Source organism: Dreissena polymorpha, chromosome 12, assembly GCF_020536995.1.
Source record: "Dreissena polymorpha isolate Duluth1 chromosome 12, UMN_Dpol_1.0, whole genome shotgun sequence".
Classification (NCBI taxonomy): Eukaryota; Metazoa; Mollusca; class Bivalvia; order Myida; family Dreissenidae; genus Dreissena; species Dreissena polymorpha.
In genome coordinates, this window is record NC_068366.1 from 9315602 (window position 1) to 9337461 (window position 21860).

At 35.5% G+C, this 21860-nt stretch overlaps 1 protein-coding gene across 1 annotated transcript in view; it reads left to right on the forward strand.

Annotated features, from left to right (window-relative positions):
• Positions 1–21079, forward strand: part of LOC127852171 (pre-mRNA-processing factor 17-like) — a 35074-nt gene extending 13995 nt beyond the window's left edge. Inside the window, exons 2-14 of the mRNA XM_052386009.1 lie at positions 2909–2995; positions 3960–4089; positions 5490–5573; positions 6400–6542; positions 7179–7275; positions 10176–10390; positions 11360–11507; positions 14496–14611; positions 15283–15416; positions 16243–16319; positions 16875–16975; positions 19664–19707; positions 20748–21079. Of these exons, the coding sequence (XP_052241969.1) occupies positions 2909–2995; positions 3960–4089; positions 5490–5573; positions 6400–6542; positions 7179–7275; positions 10176–10390; positions 11360–11507; positions 14496–14611; positions 15283–15416; positions 16243–16319; positions 16875–16975; positions 19664–19707; positions 20748–20925 (1554 nt within the window). The 3' untranslated portion in view covers positions 20926–21079. The remainder of the gene's footprint in view (positions 1–2908; positions 2996–3959; positions 4090–5489; positions 5574–6399; positions 6543–7178; positions 7276–10175; positions 10391–11359; positions 11508–14495; positions 14612–15282; positions 15417–16242; positions 16320–16874; positions 16976–19663; positions 19708–20747) is intronic.
• Positions 21080–21860: the final 781 nt, after the last annotated feature.

A 21860-nucleotide genomic window follows, 5' to 3' on the forward strand; every position in this document is an offset into this window, starting at 1 on the left:
CTACTCCCTCCATTGACATTCAATGTAAAATATAACCTAAAAGCACAGACATTTGAAAAAGTATGACAGACAGATGGACCTACAGACGGAAATGCAATCACTAGATGCCCACCTTCGGGGGCATAAAAATGTAGTCCTGTTAAAAATCACTTGATACTTTTAAACATGTTTACCTTCACCATGACTTACAAAATATCCTAATGGTGACTGGGACCATTCAACTTCCTGACCACATTCCTCCAGAGGTGGCTGTGTTTCTGAAATCTTTATTTAAAAAAAGTATTATAAAATTGTAATAAATGTATTAAAACATATGTATTTATTTATAGTTATTAGTTGTATATAGTTACTTTAAACAGTATGAAAATGTGTATGATATTTTATTTAATATACAAACAAGTTATTGTTTAATGTCAAACACAAACAAGTCAATGTGTTAAATAATTTCCTTTCATCTAAAATATGCCATATTTATGTATTAATGTTATGGTCAAATCAATATCTTATTTGCTCAATTAATTAAATTAATAATCTTATATCTTTTAAAGAATATAAAATAATTATAACTTCCAAAAATATATATTACATAAATTGTATTGCTTTTCAAACATAGCACTTACACAAATTGTTAAACCATTAAAATTATAAAACGATTTTCTCAAATAATCCTTGCTTTCCCCTTGCTTGCCAGTGTCTGTACCTCTATGACTGCATCACTGCCATCAGTTCCTTCAGAATCATACTCATACAGGTCTTCACTCATAGTTCATTAGTGACTGTGTAATCTATAAAATATACAAAATTTCAATCAATAGGTACGACTATCTGTATCAATGTTATTTTCAATAATAATGTAAAATAAATGAAATTTGGTACGAATGAAGTTTGGTAAAAATCGTCAAATTTTGTTTCAAAAATAAAACAGTTATATTCGATTGTTATCCTTAATGTTTACACAAAAACAAGTTCAATGGGTTCAAACAAATAAAAAAACATACACAGGTGTAAGTATTATAATTATATTATTAAACAAACCAATAAACTTCTCAAGTGTTACAGCCAAGTTGTTGATGTTGTTTGTTTAGAATGTAACAGTTACCTCCCTTGTTGTATTTTACCAGGTAATTATAAAATAACAAACATAACATATACGCGCAAAATATTTCAGATTTTAATTTTTTATTATGTTAAGTATACATTTCTTCTAAATAAAACCATTAAATACGTAGAATTCGTAATATAACAAATAAATAATTTAAAATGAAAACTTACCATAAAAAATCGGCAAAGAAATCAACGCGATCGCGAAATATGTTGGTCAAATTCTTCAAGTTTGTTCATCGATTTATTAAATCCACGTACTTTTTATTTGCTAAAAATAGGTTTTCAACGAGTAATAGACGCGTATTTCGGCAACCTACAGTGGGGTCGGATTTCGTGAATATACAAAAAACTTATCTCCCCTGAAATAGGTAGGTGAGGTGGTTGCTAAAATTAGCTCATTTAAAGTTAAACTTAAAGATCATGCTTAGAAAGCAATAGTTAGGCCTAAACTAGAATATTTCTCCAGTGGGACCCTCATACAAAAGCAAATAAATCATCTGGAGAAAGTACTATGATATGCATAGATTCTTAAGAAACAGATATCAGAACACAAGCTCAGACTCCGAGGGCCTATGCTTATTTTGCTGTGACAGCTCTGGGAGTCCAAATGCACCCCTTCATAAACACAATCGCAGTTCTCTTCAGCTGAAGAGAACTTATCAGACGTTGTTCGTGACAAATTGAGGAAAGCAATGAATAAACTTAAAAAAAACAACATTAAATTTACCTACAGACATTATCCTTGGATGCACCCTAAAAAACAGGATGATGTTTCAACACACTGTTCTTGTTGACATTTTTATGTTGAAAATTGGAACAGTGTAAACTGTTCGGAATCATTATTGACTTACACTACATCACAAATCATGATAGCGAAACTTAAATTCTACACCTTTGCAAGAGTTTTTTATTATGGTGGATAGAGAGTACAAAAATAAATGAAGTAAATCAAAAGCAATTATCTAGTGATTTAATGGTTCCATTTGAATGGGTTCGTGGTTTAGACAGGTACACATTGATAAGTGTTTGCATTTTCAGTGTTCCTTAGCCCTTGTGTTTGTATAAAATTTGCACCTTTAAAAAAAATACTGCACATGGCAACTTTCAGCAACCCTTTGGGTTTGGTTTATATAGCTGAGGGTTGAATTATTGCAACTCAATAACTAACATGATACAAATCCCTCATTGGCCCACTCTTGAAACACGCCAAACAAAATTCCGTCTAATCATGTTATATAAAAGTATCCACCATATAGTTACAACTTACCACTTACTACTCTAGATAATCTCCTTGTTCCTGTGGACCACCGATCCAGATAAGCACTAACTATTGCTTTAGACATGTATAAACCTCAAAAGACTTATAAATTCTCATTCTACCCAAGATCAGTAATCCAATGGAATTCACTACATCGCCATATACATGAGGCACCCACAGTTGAAGTTTTCAAAACCCTTAAAGTTACCCTTGTGGCTATCATTGTCCCCCCTATCCACTTGCAAACACTTACACTGTAGTGTAAATAATTTTAAACTAAAACCCAACTGAGCACCTATGTACATTTTTCACCCCTAAACCAATAGGCCCTGGCACTAAATTTTCTACATGTGTATTTAGAAGAAGTGCTGTATCCGAAGAAGATCTCAGATCTAAACATCATCTTCTTGTACTTCAGACCACTTCTGTTTTTCTTTGACATCCGCAGTCAAAGTGCTCATAAATAAATCCCAATAAAGTATATGATATTGTAAAGGCAAGTTCTAATAACATTACTGTTTACATGATATTGATTCTTTGTTACAGGATGGAACTGGAGGGTTAAAGCACATCGACCCCAAAACAAAGGAAGTGAAATATAACCCAAAATATGATGAGCTGTACGCACCACAGGTAGTTCTGTTTTTAATGCTTTAAGCTTTTATATGTACATACATACCAGCAACCTGACTGGTCAGTAGGTGAAAGTTAGATTATTGCAACTTGCACCACCGGTACTTAGAACTTTCTCAGATAGGCTGGTCTTTTTATGCCCCCCCTAGGGTGGCATATAGCATTAGAACTGTCTGTCCGTCCGTCCATCAGTCCGTCGGTCCGTCCGAAAACTTTAACATTGGCCATAACTTTTGCAATATTGAAGATAGTCACTTGATATTTGGCATGCATGTGTATCTAATGGAGCTGCACATTTTGAGTAGTGAAAGGTCAAGGTCATCCTTCAAGGTCAAAAGTAAAAAAATACAATCCAAGAGAAGTACATGTAATAAGCTTTAAAAGGGAGATAAGTTCTAAACCTGCAAAATGAAATATTGAAGTTTTATTTCAAAGCGGCGCAATAGGAGGCATTGTGTTTCTGGCAAACACATCTCTTGTTCTGTGATATTTTTATGTTCTTTTTTTGTGTGACTGAACTATTGAATACTGTGAGAAATGTGTAGTTGACTCTGATATTTTCCAAGCATATCATGGGTCTATCATAAGTAATGACTTTTCAATCAATATTACACTTATATGCAACCTGTTAATATTATTATAATATTTCCTTATTACACTATAGGAATGGTAACCGTATTATATTACGTTACATTGCAATATGTTACCCTAAATCACATCACACATCACAATCAAATCGCAATAACAGTCGCCTCTTTTCAAAATCATATCACATTATATATTCCTTCAAAAATCATTGGATGCGTATACATAATATAAAAAAATAAAAAATCTTATGCCGTCTCTAGGAGACTATTTTATATGTGTGCAAACAACGAACTTATTGACAGTTGGAATATTTGAGAATTGTTACCTTTGATTATAAGCTGTTTCAAGTGCCAGTATCTTTGATGTTCAATTGCAGATTGGTCCGAGCAATCCGTTTACGACCCAGCAGGCAGCGGCCATTCGTAACACGACAGCAGGATACATGGAGGAGGCACATGTCAGTGACTTCACCTTCGAGAACCAGCGACGTACCTTCCATAGCTATGGTAGGCAGAAACCGGCCCATTACGATACATAGTTTACAGCTGCATATTAAAATTTAAATGAGGCTCTCTTTGGGAATCCTGGGCTCAATGCATGTGCCAAAAGTTTTATCCCAGATTTGCCTGTCAGCACAGGCTAATCTGGGACAACACTTTCTTCTTGTATTTCTGGCTTAAACAAAGTTTCATCTTAGCGATAATCCAGTTAATGCGGAAAGTGTCGTCCCTCATTAGCCTGTGCAGACTGCACAGGCTAATTTGGGATGACTCTATGCACATGAATTTAGCCTATTTTTCCAGAACAGGGTTGAAATATACTAAAACTTTGAAAGTGTTCTGATATATCAGCTTGATAATTTAATTGGATTTAAATGTTTGTTACACTTTAATGACTTTATGGGATAATGGGATAAAATTTGCCATTACCCTGAGGGTTGCTAGTTGTACGAAGGTAGGAACATTTTATTAGGTGGGTTGAAAAATTCATGAACGATCAATTTAGCATTCAATATAAAATATAGCACAGACATTTCCTTAGATATTATTATAAAGTGATTAGAAATGTGATTTACTAGAAACAGATGGATTTGTAGTCAGTTGTTGTGTTAATATTAGTGTCTGACAACTCAATAAAATTACGTACGACATCCATCCAAGATTCTTTTAGGCCAAAACTGTAGATCAGGTCTAGTACTTTCCAGGCCTGGTCCTGATTTTCTGATTAAAAAACGATCATCTTAGAGTCTAGAGAAGATTTCAGTCTTGGATCAGGTCAGATCGATGACGGTTACGTGGACGCAAGTTGTGTTTCGTGTATTCGTAATATTTCTTAAAATTTGACTCAGCATTTGTAAAAATATTGCAAGATATGTACATTTCCAAAAAATAAATTAATTTCTGCATTTAATAAGATCAAGTCCGTGGAAATCGCTGCCCAATTGCTGAAGTTATGGCTATTCAAAGCATTGCGCCCTGTTTTCGGGTCATTTTGAGTTGAATACCTTGTTATATATATTTGATAGTGAATTTTGTTTTAAGAAAAGTTGATTTTTCATTATAATTTGATTATTTTTCATTAAAAATGATGTTTTTTACTAATTAATATCATAGCCACACTCTAACCACCTGTGATATGGCCTAACTTATAAACCAAAAGGAAAAGAACTGAAAAAAGCTTTCCCCATAATTATAACAACAAAAATAATGGGACAGGTTTGATAATTAAAACTTAAATTTTGGGTTGGTTGAGTAATAACTATAACAAGACATTTTTTAGAAGCATTATTTCATTTCAAAGGCCGCTGCCTTCTTCTTTCAACATACATGTTTATACATTTAAAAAAGTTTCGATTAAAACTAATATCTAACTGTCTGTGTTTGAATACTTGATGATTGTTTTACAGGTTATGCAATAGACCCATCTGTTGACACACAGACAACTGAACCAAAAATATTGGGAGATTCAAAAGCACTGGAAGATAATAAAGGTAGATATATTGATGTAACTTACTAGAAGCATTTTGAACACATGTGGAAACATTTTGCTATTAAAATTTCCTTTTTGTGGGTTGTAAAAATTACTTTGTTTGACACATTTTTGGACAGATTTTCAGCGAAGTTTATATTTTGAAAGAATTATTTTTATTGGCATATGCTTGACATTAAAGTTCATAAACTTAAAATGTTTGTTTCCATAACTATTTTTAAATGTACAAAAAAAGGAGTTAGAAATGTTTGTTATTATATATTGTTTGAACCAATGGATGGAGCATTAAAGCTCTTCACATTAGAACTGCACAATGCCTATCCCAGCTCATTTTATAGACGTCACATGATGCCTAATACATGCTTAGCATATGTGTCATTTTCAACATAAATCTCGGTCACAAGTGCTATGTTGTATGTAGTTTGCGATCAATTATAACTTAATATCACTTCAATACTTATCAAGCTTGCATAGTAGTCTTTGCTGACCAGCTGCACGCCTGGTCACACAATAGTTGAAAACTAAGAAACATAATAAAATATAATAATGAAATATGACATTACAGACTTTTTACTGTATAATTTATCCTTGTTCCGAGACAACAGGGTTTCATGCATGTAGATGAAAAGTCATCCAAAATTAGCCTGTGCTGTCTTCCAAGCCTTAACTTTTGTGTAAAAGAGACCTCCTTTAAACAAAATGTTCTATAAAAGTGGAAAGTGTCGTCCCTGATTAGCCTGTGCAAACTAAACTGAAACGAAATTTTACGCACATGCATTATGTCCCGTTTTTCCAGAGTGTGGTTCTATTGTATACTTGATATTCAGGTTTAACTGCGTTTGAGAAGGCAAAGAAGAGACCTGAAGATAAACGCAAGAGACATCTTAATGACAACCCATCGGACATAGAGGGATTCATAGGGCCCTGGGGGAAATTTGTGGACGAACAAACTGTGATGAAACCAAATGAGGTGGGTGAGGTTTGGAAAACAATATTTTGTGTACTACAATACTCATTACTGTATCCAAATTGTGTCTTTGTATTTTGACCACTCTTACCTTTTAAATTACTATATTTTCATATCAGTATCCTAGTAAACACTTTTGATTACCTATATTTCAAACATGGTAAATTATGTAAATCCTTTTTGAACTATCCAAACTCCAATGTGCATGAAAAAGTAAATGAGAGTTAAGTAAAAACACTTTATTTACAATTTTCTAAAAGCATATTAATGCCAAAAGTAGAACTGAACTTAACTGGAAGTTGTCATTGTAAATTTCATACAACAGGTGCGCGTTGTAAAGCGAGACTGTTTATGGAGAAAATAGTGGTTTATCGGTGTAAACTCTGCGCATGCAATATGACAGTGAACCATGAGATGAATATGACATATTGTGATCGGCTAGCTTGAATAATCTGAGTTTTAGTTAGAACATTTTAGCAGTGATATAGGAAACTGTATAAGTCATATCACATCTTGCAATCTCGATTTCACACAAATGTGAAGGACAAGTGTATGTGTTTGCAGGACAAGTGAAAATTGTTTACAAGGCACTTGTCCTGCAGTACTAATGCAGTCTTGAAATATTTTTGTCCCTTGCAGGAAGAAAAAGCGGAGTTGGATGAGATCCTAGCCAAGCGGGCTAAGACTGGGAAACAGACAGACGATAAACCAGCTGAGGAGAAAACCACACTGCATGGTATGTATTGGCTATACTCCACTGAATGTGTATTTTTTTACGAAGCATTTTTTTTTTTGGTAGTGAATGCTTATTAGCTCGACTAGAGATATATGAAATATATATAGTGGAGCTATCCTACTCACCCCGGCACCCGCGTGCGCGTGCAAATGTTAAAGTTTGCGTATCAACCCAAATATTTCCTATGTTTTTTGACATATTGCTTTAATATTTTGCATACTTCTTTACCAACATGACCCCAACCTACAAACAAGAGCAGACAACGTTATCAAGCATTTTGTAAGAATTATGGCCCTTTATCAAGCATTTTGTAAGAATTATGGCCCTTTTTTCACTTAGAATATGCATATTATTGATAAATCTATGATAAAGTTTGCGTACCACCTCAAATATTATCAATGTCCCTTGACATATTGCTTTCATATTTTGCAAACATCTTTACCAACATGACCCCAATCTATAAACAAGAGCAGACAACTGTATCAAGCATTTTGTAAGAATTATGGCCCTTTTTTGTCTTAGTAACTGAATATTTTTATTAAATTTTGTGTTTAGATCCACTTGACTTCTAAAGTATCAAAGCTATTGCTTTCAAACTTCAAATATTTTCTTACTATCATGAGGGTACTGTATCTGGCAAGTTCAATTTGACCTTGACCTTTGAATGACCTTGACTCAAGGTCAAGAGAATAAATTTTAGTTAAATTGCCATAACTTCTTTATTTATGATCAGATTTTATTGATACTTTGACAAAACAACACCGGAATACCACAATGGATTCTACCCAAACAATACCCCACGCCCCAACCCAGAATCCCTGCCCCCCCCCCCCCCAAAAAAAAAGAAAAAATAGATATTATTTTTTTCCTTTTTTTAATTTTGAAAGATTGTCTAATAAATGACCACACCCCACATTATACTCTCAGCCCCCCCCCCCCCTACCCAACCCAAAAAGAATATTTTTATGTCCCCAACTATAGTAGTGGGGGACATATTGTTTTTGCCCTGTCTGTTGGTCTGTCTGTTGGTCTGTTGGTCTGTCTGTTGGTCTGTTGGTCTGTCTGTTTGCGCCAACTTTAACATTTTGCAATAACTTTTGCTATATTGAAGATAGCAACTTCATATTTGGCATGCATGTGTATCTTATGAAGCTGCACATTTTGAGTGGTGAAAGGTCAAGGTCAAGGTCATCCTTCAAGGTCAGAGGTCAAATATATATGGCCAAAATCGCTCATTTTATGATTACTTTTGCAATATTGAAGATAGCAACTTGATATTTGGCATGCATGTGTATCTCATGGAGCTGCACATTTTGAGTGGTGAAAGGTGAAGGTCAAGGTCATCCTTCAAGGTCAGAGGTCAAATATATGTGGCCCAAATCGCTTATTTTATGAATACTTTTGCAATATTGAAGATAGCAACTTGATATTTGGCATGCACATGCATCTCATGGAGCTGCACATTTTGAGTGGTGAAATGTCAAGGTCAAGGTCATCCTTCAAGGTCAGAGGTCAAATATATGTGGCCCAAATCGCTTATTTTTTGAATACTTTTGCAATATTGAATATAGCAACTTGATATTTGGCATGCATGTGTATCTCATGGAGCTGCACATTTTGAGTGGTGAAAGGTCAAGGTGAAGGTCATCCTTCACAAGTTCAAGGTCATCCTTCAAAGTCAAACGTCATATAGGGGGACATTGTGTTTCACAAACGCATCTTGTTTTCTTTGAAACATGGTTAAAAACAATCAACCAAATATTTATTTACTTTATTTTTGAAGGACCGTCCAAACTTCCCACCCAAGCTATTACTATCAAACTTGAAATAAAATCTTATTTGTTTGTTTTATGTCTTTACAAATGTTCAATAGATTGTAGAAAATATACCTTAATTATTACCTTGACCTTATTGACTAATTTGAACAATTTCCCCATGATGGCTTACGTTATACTGTCAAGCACTCGAATAGTCGAGCGCGCTGTCCTCTGACAGCTCTTGTATTTTGTGTGGCAACCTTTTTCCATTAAACTTAATACAATAGATGAATAATATGTATTGTAGTGTTTTACTTATTGTTTTTCATAATTTTAACAATGTTCTAGTTTAAATATCCAAAGCATTTTGAATATGTCTTAGTCAAGATATTTCTGTTTTTACGTTCAGAAAATTCTTTCAATAATTTAACTCACAAACAATGAATTTAACCACAATTTACATTTCATTGTAGTGTAAGGCTAAATTTTAAAGAACTGTTCATAGAAAATTAAGTACTCATGATTGAACAAAATTATATTCTGCCTTAATTAAAAAAACCTGGATCATCAGGATCAGTACTTAATTGTCTGTTGAAAAGAATACAAATTTTAACTTACCGGTACATGTGTCCTAAAAATTACAAACAATTGTTAACAGATCCCTTTTAAAAACTACGAAATAACTACTATTTAGGTTTTTATTGTTGTTTATAGTCTCAATATTTGATTTAACCATGTCTAAACAATCTGAACAATCTTTTCACATGAAGATAAAAACTCATGAGGTCAAATTTTCAACAAATGTGTACCACTTAAATTCTGATGAGCAGCTAAGGTCAATAATGGTTCTCTTGTATACAATTATTTGAGACTTGCGCTGTGAAAATGGGGTATAATGTATGTGCTTAAAGTGTCATCCGATATTAGCCTGTGCAGTCCACACAGGCTAATCAGGAATAAAACTTTCCGCCTTAACTAGATTTTTAAGAAGAAACTTCCTTTAATCGAAAAATACAATTCAAGCGAAAAGGTTTGTCCCTGATTAGCCAGAGTGGACTGCACAGGCTAATCTGGGCTGACACTTTACGCACACGCATTTATCCTTGTTACCTACAGCAAGGCTCATTAATGTCACATTTTCAGTCAAGGATGCATACGACTACCAGGGCCGGTCCTTTCTGCACGTGCCACAGGACACGGGGGTGAATCTCAAGTCAGAGTTCCCACCCGAGAAGTGCTTCATACCCAAGAAGCTCATCCACACTTGGGCGGGGCACACCAAGGGCGTGGCACAGATACGCTGGTTCCCCAAGTCTGCCCACCTGTTGTTGTCCGCTAGCATGGACTCGAAAATAAAGGTAGGAGTATCATCTATGCAATTTTTGTAGTTAACTCTTTCTGACTTAGATACAAACGTTGACATGTTTGTTTTCACTTAAAAAATCAAATTATACAACTATGTTATCAGTGGTCCAAATAAAAGCACACAAATAAATGACAAGCAAATATTTTAAGGTTACTCAGATAAGACTTTGGTGTAAATTGTGTCACGCTGAATTGTAAATTTATAGTGAAGATATACCTGCATAAATTATGGGGTTGTTTTCATCAATACAGGCATGATTATGGGATTAAAACTGTAACATGATTTTCAACTTTCAGATGCTTATATTTTGTAACATATTTGTCTATTTATTATGATTATTTAAATTTTGCTACCATATATAAAAGCATACAATAGTTCTACTAGAGGTTTGCTTAAGCAAGTATTTTGCCACAGCATCCATAAATATCTCAACTGAGCATAAATTTCACTGCTGCCAATTTAAGGGTACAAACTTAGCCATATTACCAATTGTTTAAAACCCAAAAGGGGAATTATAGTGACATAATTATTTTCATATAAAAGAAAGACAAATGTGAAAATAAAGGGATAAATAAAAGACGAGGTAAGTATTGAATACAGATAAGTCATTTTTTTCTTGGCACACAATTCTGAACCATTTACCAAGGCATATTGACTTGATGTGCTTAATAAACTCATTTGTTTCAAACATTCAGCCTCTGCTCTGGAAGAAAGAGGCTTAATGCATGTGTGTAAAGTGTCCTCCCAGGCTAATCATGGACGATACTTTCTGTCTAAACTGGATTTTTTTGAATACATGTATACTTCTTTTAAACCAAAAATTCCATAGAAGGGTAACATGTCGTCCCTGATTGGCTTGTGCAGACTGCACAGGCTAATCTGGGACAATACTTTACGCACAAGCATTTTGCTCAGTTTTTGTAAGAAGGGGGATCAATCAATGTTGCTGATTTCCCATCAGATCTGGGAGGTGTACAACGACAGGCGGTGCATTCGCTCCTACATCGGTCACAAGCAGGCAGTGAGGGACATCACGTTCAACAACAGTGGCACAGAGTTCCTTAGCTGTGCCTATGACCGATACTGCAAACTCTGGGACACAGAAACAGGTGACATACCGTACTCTACCATGTATTGCATGCAACCATGTATAATATCAATGTTACTAATACTTTGGCAGATGTCAATTTGGAGCATTTAAGTGGTCATAATAGCCGTTAGCGGGTTGGTCGCATCAGTGAGTGTAATGACCATTGAAATATAGAAAGAACAATTCTGGACTGAAAAATGATGGTCATCGTAGTGAATTAGTTGTAATGACAGGGTGGTCGTTTCGATAGTTTTTCGGTAGTATGAAATAACAAAGTGTTAGATGCTTTTAATCAGATACGTTTTAACAAAAAAGCTGATCAAATGTTACCAAAAAATAATCCCATAATCTTAAAAGTTTCTCATGTTGAAAGCGTCACCAAAGTTCCATCATAAATTCAGTGAAAAAAAATAAATATTAGCTTTAAAATCCTCAAATGATATCGTACACATAGTGGAATTTACCTAAAATTTGTAATGGTTGTATCACACTGAAAATGTGCATGTGATAAAAAATGTATTCACTAATATTAAAGAAGTTAACATGAGTATATAGTACTCTGGAATTGTGAATGAACTTTTAATCTGTGTAAAGGAGACAACTCAAGCCTCAATAAATATGCTTTATCACTAATGACCCTTGCTCTGGGAAAACAGGGCTTAATGCATGTGCGTAAAGTGTCATCCCTGTTTAGCTTGTGCATTCCAAACAGGCTAATCAGGGATGACTTTCGGCCTAGACTGGATTTCGCTAAGAAGATACTTCCTTTAAACATAAAATTCCTTAAAAGCTAAAAGTGCCATCTCTGATTAGCCTGTGCATTCTGCACACGCTCATCGGGGAGAACCTTATGCACATGTGTAAAGCCCCTTTTTTATGCCTCCCTTCGAAGAAGAGGGGGTATATTGTTTTGCACATGTCGGTCAGTCCGTCCGTCGGTCCGTCCACCAGATGGTTTCCGGATGATAACTCAAGAACGCTTAGGCCTAGAATCATGAAACTTCATAGGTACATTGATCATGACTGGCAGATGACCTCTATTGATTTTCAGGTTACTAGGTCAAAGTTCAAGGTCACAGTGACTCGAAATAGTAAAATGGTTTCGGGATGATAACTCAAGAATGCTTAGGCCTAGGATCATGAAACTTCATAGGTACATCGATCATTACTGGCAGATGACCCCTATTGATTTTCAGGTCACTAGGTCAAAGGTCAAGGTCACAGTGACTCAAAACAGTAAAATGGTTTCCGGATGATAACTCAAGAATGCTTATGCCTAGGATCATGAAACTTCATAGGAACATTGATCATGACTGGCAGATGACCCCTATTGATTTTCAGGTCACTAGGTCAAAGGTCAAGGTCACAGTGACTTGAAATAGTAAAATGGTTTCCGGATGATAACTCAAGAATGCTTAGGCTTAGGATCATGAAACTTCATAGGTACATTGATCATGACTGGCAGATGACTCCTATTAATTTTCAGGTCACTAGGTCAAAGGTCAAGGTCACAGTGACTCGAAACAGTTAAATGATTTCCTGATGATAACTCAAGAATGCTTAGGCCTAGGATCATGAAACTTCATAGGTACATTGATCATGACTGGAAGATGACTCCTATTAATTTTCAGGTCACTAGGTCAAAGGTCAAGGTCACAGTGACTCAAAACAGTAAAATGATTTCCTGATGATAACTCAAGAATGCTTAGGCCTAGGATCATGAAACTTCAAAGGTACATTGATCATGACTGGCAGATGACTCCTATTAATTTTCAGGTCACTAGGTCAAAGGTCAAGGTCACAGTGACTCGAAACAGTAAAATGATTTCCTGATGGTAACTCAAGAATGCTTAGGCCTAGGATCATGAAACTTCATAGGTACATTGATCATGACTGGCAGATGACCCCTATTAATTTTCAGGTCACTAGGTCAAAGGCCAAGGTCACAGTGACTCGAAACAGTAAAATGATTTCCTGATGATAACTCAAGAATGCTTAGGCCTAGGATCATGAAACTTCATAGGTACATTGATCATGACTGGCAGATGACTCCTATTAATTTTCAGGTCACTAGGTCAAAGGTCAAGGTCACAGTGACTCGAAACAGTAACATGATTTCCTAATGATAACTCAAGAATGCTTAGGCCTAGGATCATGAAACTTCAAAGGTACATTGATCATGACTGGCAGATGACTCCTATTAATTTTCAGGTCACTAGGTCAAAGGTCAAGGTCACTGTGACTCGAAACAGTAAAATGATTTCCTGATGATAACTCAAGAATGCTTAGGCCTAGGATCATGAAACTTCAAAGGTACATTGATCATGACTGGCAGATGACCCCTATTAATTTTCAAGTCACTAGTTCTCAGAGCGATGCTCAAGTTAATAATAGTGAAAACAAACTGTAGTATACTTGTTAATTATCAACTAAGTTGTTTGAATGTAGGAATAAGTGTTGTAATCAGGTTAAGAATATACAATGATAGATGTATGTGTTAGAGAAGAATATACACAGACATCTAATATAAACCTTTTATGTTAGAATACTAACCTATTATCAAATTTGGGATGGAAATTATCAGGGGGATGACTAGCACTTTACCCCCAAAAGGTGTGATTGGCTTCAAGTATTTATGAGATAACTCATATATACCCTGTACATTGTTATTGGACAATTGGGCTAAAGCATGTGCATAAAATGGACGTCACTTTCTGTTTTTATGAAATTATTAGTTTAAAGAAAGTCTCTTCTAAATTTATATCCAGTCTTTTCAGAAAGTCGTATACCTGATTAGCCTGTGTAGACTGCACAGTCTAATCTTGAATGACAATTTAAGCATATGTGTTTAGCCCACTTTTCCCAGTACGAGGCTAAATGAATTTTGAAAGAGCAAGTGTTGAGCAACCAGTTGTTTCTAACCGTTTGAGAAAACTCCCCTGTACTTTGAGTACTAAAAGAGGAAGGGTGGGCAACGGCCAGTTTCTAACCGTACATTTTGTGTCAGGTGAATGCAAGGGTCGGTTCACAAGCAAGAAGGTGGCATACTGCGTGAAATATCATCCTGAGGAAGACAAGCAGCATTTGTTTGTAGCAGGCACATCGGACAAGAAAATAATCTGTGTACGTAGCTAAGGTTCTTGGAATGAAAGTAGCTTTCAAAGAAGGAAATGGTAATAAGTCCCTTCAACCTTTTTGGTTTGTTGATAGAAGTTTTTCAACACAGAGTTTATTTTGTAAACATGATTAATACAAACTTGTCAACTTAAAACATTCAAACTTTCATGCATTGTTTGTCATGATATTAAGTTGTGGACATGTGATTTCACTTTTTCTATGTTATACATCATATAAAACATGCTTCATCAGTGGGGGGAGGGGGTTCTTCAACACAACTGTGATAAGCTCCAGTTCACTTCTTGTTTTGTTAAGGAATTAATTAACTGCAGCATTAACTTTCCTGCTCATAATTCAAAGTCATCGTTTCGATACTAGTTTTTAAGATTTTTAAAATTTAAGTTTTATTTTTATTCTGCATTCATAAAAAAGTTAGATACTTAAAGATAGTTTTCAAATTATTAATTTTATGTTTTATTTTTATTCTGCATAATTCATAAAGAAATTATATATTAATTTTATGCTTTTTTTTTACATGATAGATACATGATATATGTTGTAATTTTATATGGGTGTAACTGATTAATTAGATATGTCAGTTTTCACTTAATTGTTCATAATTTATGTCCCTACCCATTTAGAGTTGCCCATTTAGAATTGCTAATAATTTTTTTCAGTGGGATATTCGGTCCGGTGAGATTGTACAGGAATACGACAGACATCTGGGGGCAGTCAACACAATCACATTTGTCGACCAGAACAGACGATTTGTTTCAACTTCAGACGACAAAAGTCTACGTGTCTGGGAATGGTAATTTTTCACTCTCACACTTTTGGTGAAATGTTAAATTCTCAGACGGTGTAGACATAAAAGCAGTTTAATGATGTATTCGAGCCATGCACTCCGAAAACTTGGCTAAGTGCGTGTGTGATAAGTGTTGTCCTAGATTAACTTGTGCAGTCCGCACAGGCTTATCAGGGACGACACTTTCCACGTTCACTGTATTTTCTTAATGGAGAGACTTCCTTTAAACGAAATATTCCATAAAAGTTTGAACTGTCATCCATGACTTGGATGATACATTGTGCACATGCATTTAGCCCCTTTTTCCCAGATTGAGGCTCATATAGAGGCTAAACACTGATAAATTATTGAGTTGTAACATAAGCTAAAGATGCGTCTCTTGTACATTGTTTTTCAGCTATTTCATTAATGTTGTAAATATCATATTTATCAGTATTAAATATGACATAAAAATGCTCCTATGACCATTATATTTGTAAAATTTTCTGAAATTGAGTGAAGTCATTTTGGTATAGAAATATGATTATTGGTTTGTTGTTGCATATATTTGACAATCACACTGTTTAGCATAGTAACTTTCTGCTTGCCAAGTGTATTTTCTTCTAATAATTTTCCTTAAGTCCCAACAAAAGTAGAAACCATGCAAATATTTCTTTATAATATTACCTAAGCTCTAATTCCTGGCTGCTGTTGTTGCTTCTGCTGCTGATGATATTGATGTGATAATGATAATGGTGATTGTGGTAAAAGCGGCAGTGGTTGTGGTGATTGGTGGAGATGATGATGATGTCATTTGATGATGATGATGTTAAAATCTGATTGTCATTTTCAGGGATATTCCAGTGGATTTCAAGTACATAGCTGATCCCTCCATGCACTCTATGCCAGCTACTGTGCTCTCACCAAATGGTAAGTACTGACATTTCCATACACACACTTGGCTTAACGTATGTGCTTAAAGTGTTGTTCCAGATAAGCCTGTGAAGTCCACACAGGCTAATCAGTGGACACTTCTAATCTAAACTGGATCTGTCTAATCCATCTGAACCGGATTTTCATTAAGAAGAAACTTCCTATAAACAAAAAGTAGAGGGATAAGGGTTGGTTGGGTATACATTTCAAATGAAATTTTTTAAGCATAGTCTGTTAATACCTCGTTGAATATTGTCAGAATATATATTGTATGTAAACGATTTTCACACTTTTGTGTGTGGACCAGTAAAAGGGGCAGTTCGGTGGAATCAAAGAGGATAAGGGTGCAGCATTGTGCCATTTTGTTGTAGATCTTTTCCTAGCTAGCATCTTTTCCCAAGTTCTGTCAACTCATGTGAATAGATCAGTACCTTTTAGGGAGGCAAGCCAATGTGGGCAGAGGGGGGATGGGGGAGGGGGGTTAAATCTGGAAGTCAGGTGAAGTCATCAATATCAGACTGTAAACACATATCTTAACCTTTTATGTTTCAGGTAAATGGTTGGCATGTCAGTCCATGGACAACAAGATCTGCGTGTTCAACGTCCTCAACAGATTCAAGTACATGAGAAAAAAGACATTCACAGGACATATGGTAGGTGATGTAGCAGGTTTCGGTATAAAGAGTACTTATACTGCCTTCTATATGAGCTAGCTTTTATAGCAACGCAGAAGAGTGTCTACCTGATTTGGTCCCGGGAGGTCCCGGGTTCGATCCCCATGGTGGTCGGGGATTTTTCTGGCTGGGTTACATTGGCGCCCAACGGGGAACATTGTCTGCCTGATTTTGAACCAGGAGGTCCCGGGTTCAATCCCCAATGGGGTATGGGAATATTACTGGCTGGGTAACATTGGCGCCCAACGTAATAACCCACGGTGTGTGTCAGACGACCCTCAGATGTTGTGGTATGGGGAAATTCGTTGAAGAATTTCTCAATTGGAGGGTGTGTGTGTTGCAGGGTTTCGGTATAAAAATAACTTATACTGCCTTGCCATATGAGCTAGCTTTTATAGCGACGCGGTAGAGTGTCTGCCTGATTTGGATGTCCCGGGTTTGATCCCCATGGTAGTCGGAGATTTTTCTGGCTAGGTTACAGGTGATAAACTGAGTTCTAGGTAAGGTTAAGTGAGTTGAAGGTCCCAATAAAGTGAGTTTAATATAACATTGATAACTTAGTTTAATATAACATTGATAATTTATATCGAGGTAAAATTGATAATTTTATTCGACTTAAGTTTGATAATTTTGTTCAATATCAGTTTGATAATTAAAGTTGGAATATTAATAAAAAAAACAGTCCATTTCTGCCAAAAATAACCCGAAATTGCAAAATTAAGCCATCTTTAATAATATTGATAGAACAAATTCAAAATGTATAAAATATGATTATTGGTCAGAAATATAATCTGCCATATAAAGTTTTTCCCCCCGCTCTTTTGCCATTTTTGAACGTTTGCAAATGACCAAATCAGCTTTCAGAGCTTGTTATGTGGTCTCCAGCTTCTAATTATTCACCCATTAACAATTGAGGTATGAGATAGCATGGCCTTAGATAATACTTGAGCCAGTCTGTGGGAGAACAGAGCTTAATGCATGTGTATAGAGTGTCTTTACAGATTAGCCTGTGCTTTCCCACCGGCTGATCTGGGACAGCACTTTCCTTCTAGACTGCATTTTCATTCAGAAGGGATACAGAAAGTGTCATCCCTGATTAGCCTGTGCCTTCAGACTGTTCACCAGTACATGCTTATGTGGGACAATACTTAATGCTCATGCATCAAGCCCATTTTTTTTCAGAGTGCGACTCATATTGATTAATCCTCATATTTGTTTTCACATTATGTAGTTGTTTCCCCTAGAACATAGTAACTTAATTTAACAAACCTATTTCAGTTAACGTTAACAATATAAAACTGCATATATTTTAACCTCGCGTTGGGAAAACATGGCTTAATTCATGTGCGTAAAGTGTCGTCTCAGATTAGGCGGCTAATCAGGGACGACACTTTCCGCTTTTATGGAATTTTTTGTTTAAAGGATGTCTCTTTAATAGCAAAAAAAAAAAGGTTTAGGTGGAAAGTCTCTTAGCAAAAAATCTTTTTTAGGCCAAAAGTGTCTTCCCTGATAAGCCTTTGCGGACTGCATAGGCAAATCTGGGACGACACTTTACAAACATGCATTAAACTCCGTTTTCTCAGAGCGAGGCTCTATTTATTAGCTCGACTATTATATATGAAAGATATATAGTGGAGCTATCCTACTCACCTCGGCGTCGGTGTCGGCGTTGCCGTTCCCGTATCCGTATCCGTTCCCGTTGGCGTACGGTGCAAATGTTAAAGTTTGCGTACTACCCCAAATATTTTCAATGTCCCTTGACATATTGCCTTCATATTTTGCATACTTGTTTACCATCATGACCCCAACCTATACACAAGAGCACGCAACTGTATCAAGCATTTTGACAGAATTATTGCCCCTTTTATACTTAGAATATGCATATTATTGATAAATCTATGTTAAAGTTTGCGTACTACCCCAAATATTTCCTATGTCCTTTGACATATTGCTTTTATATTTTGCATACATGTTTACCAACATGACCCCAACCTATAAACAAGAGCAGATCACTGTATCAAGCATTTTGACATAATTATTGCCCCTTTTATACTTAGAATATGCATATTATTGATAAAACTATGTTAAAGTTTGCGTACTACCCCAAATATTTCCTATGTCCCTTGACATATTGCTTTCATATTTTGCATACTTGTTTACCCACATGACCCAAACCTATAAACAAGAGCAGACAACTGTATCAAGCATTTTGACAGAATTATGGCCCCTTTTATACTTAGATAATTGAACATTTTGCTTAAATTGCCATAACTTCTTTATTTATGATCAGATTTTATTAATACTTTGACAAATCAACACTTAACCTGAATACCACTATGGATTCCACCCAAACAATACCCCACGCCCCAACCCAGAATCCCTGCCCCCCCCCCCCACCCCCCCCCCCCCCCCCCCAATTTTTATTTTTTTATTTTTTTATTTTTGAAAGATCATCTAATAAATGACCACACTCCACATTATACCCCCCTTTCAACCCCCCCCCCCAAAAAAAAATAATTTGTTTTATATTTTTTTATTTTTAAAAGATCGTCTAATAAATTATTGAATATGAACAATCTCCCCATCATGGCTTACGTTATACTGTCAAGCACTCGAATAGTCGAGCGCGCTGTTCTCTGACAGCTCTTGTATTTTTTCTGCCTTCAGGTGGCTGGGTATGCCTGTGGTATGGACTTCTCTCCAGAAATGACGTAAGTGCTCCAGGTGGAGTGTTTAAAATCAGCACTTACTCACACTATAAGAAATTATTTATTGAAGCTTGATATAATGTATTCTTTTTTACTTATGATATCTCAGTTACAAGCTCACTTTAAAGATTTTTCGGTTTGCCTAAATACATGTTACCAGGTGTCGTAAAATTAACAAAGTAAATCTTCAAATATTGCTCCCAAACATGGACTTGACACTGACCCAATGTGCAGGAATATATGAAACACACTGTTAGGGAGCATGTCATTTATACAAAGCATATGAGCAGGGCACTAGGAAACTGGGCTTATTGCAAGTGCGTAAAGTATTGCTCCAAATCAGCCTCTGCAGTTTCAAAGGCTAATCTGGGAAAACAGTTTTGGCCTTGTCTGGATTTTTGTATAAAGGATTCCTTTCAACAAAAAATTCTATAAAAGCAGAAAGTGTTGTTCATGATTTTCCTGAGCCGACTTGCTCCCAAGTCCAGTAAAATCACTTGAATGTTGTCATAAAAATGGTATTTTAAGTGTGGTTGTCATTATATATAAACGAATCTGTGAATTTAAAGAGAACTTGTTAGAATGTCTATGAAATATATACATTGAGTACATGAACATATTATGCAACTTTTTCATGGATATGAATGCTAAACAAATAAAAGATAAAAAAGATAAAGTTACAATTTAATTAAGCCCGTTTATATATTTAACTTTCCAGTATTTGTCTCTTTCAAATGTCAGATAAGTGTAAATGAAAATAAGTTGATAAACAGTACCTACTGATGTACTATAAAGACATCGTTTACACACATTCTTGAGTTATTAGCCCTTGAACATTGCTAACCAATCTGTGCAGGGTTATTGCACATTGTTGCTTTTGTGACAAAGCTCAAGCTATATTCAAACAATATTTTAATATTTAATCTGTACTCCGGAGGGACCTGATCTCAGGTGATGCGGATGGCAAGCTCTATAATATACATTGTTTGTGAAATATCTATAATTATACTACATAAAATTTCACATAAAAACTCTACTTGTAGGTACCTGATCTCGGGTGATGCGGATGGCAAGCTATACATCTGGGACTGGAAGACTACGAAGCTGTACAGCAAGTTCAAGGCCCATGACGACGTCTGTATCCAGGCGATATGGCACCCACACGAGACCTCCAAGGTCGCGACCGCCGGCTGGGATGGGGTTATCAAGTTCTGGGACTGAGAAACGTGGAGATGGATTTGAGGAGACACTAAGGTCTAAATTCGGACAAAAATGGTGGATACGGACAGTTGCATAGACAAATTGGAAGATCTTTGCAAGTGTTTCAAATTGGGATAAAAGAAGCTAACATAGACAATTGTATAGGAACATTGTAAGATCTAACCCATTGAATGTTTAAGCTGATGGCATTGTGTTAAATGAATGAGCTCAACATGCAGTGTAAAGAACCTGTTTCAAGACAAAAAGAAGGGAATACACTTTTTTAAGTGCCAAAAAGAAAGAATTACACTCTCTCTGTGAAGAGAGAATTTAAAAGAAAGGGATTTATGATGCGCTATTGGAAACATAAACCTGCTTACTTTAAGATTGAGGTTTAAGTAAAACACACTTGGCAGTTGAAGCATTTTATTAGAAGACATGTCCAAGCTGTCTGATTGGCTGAACTCTGTGTCAATCAAAGTCTCATTATAATTTCAATTCAAACATTACCGGCACATAGGAAGATTGGAATATCTTTGCAAATAAATTGTTGATGTTGTGGTAAAAAAAATATGCTCAAAATGCAATTTGAAAACATTTTATTATGAAAATGTCATTATATGTGAAGATTGGATGCTGTTGTAATTAAAATACAGGAAATCTCATGAGCTTTGATAGAGTTCATAATGGCTTCACATAGTGGTGAAAATAGGAACTGAGATTCTATATTGCTATCTACACATAAGTTTTTTTGTGGTCACAAGATGTTGTTTTATTTTTTAATGCGAAGATGATGTAATTTATATTGCAATCATACATAATGTGTATCTTGTAAATGATACACGGGAAAGTATGAATGTGCATTTCTCAATAGTCATTTGTTATCATTTACCTTGTTAACGCTCTAGAAGTCACATGTATTGTCCAATCTTCATGATAATTGGCGAGAGCATTTG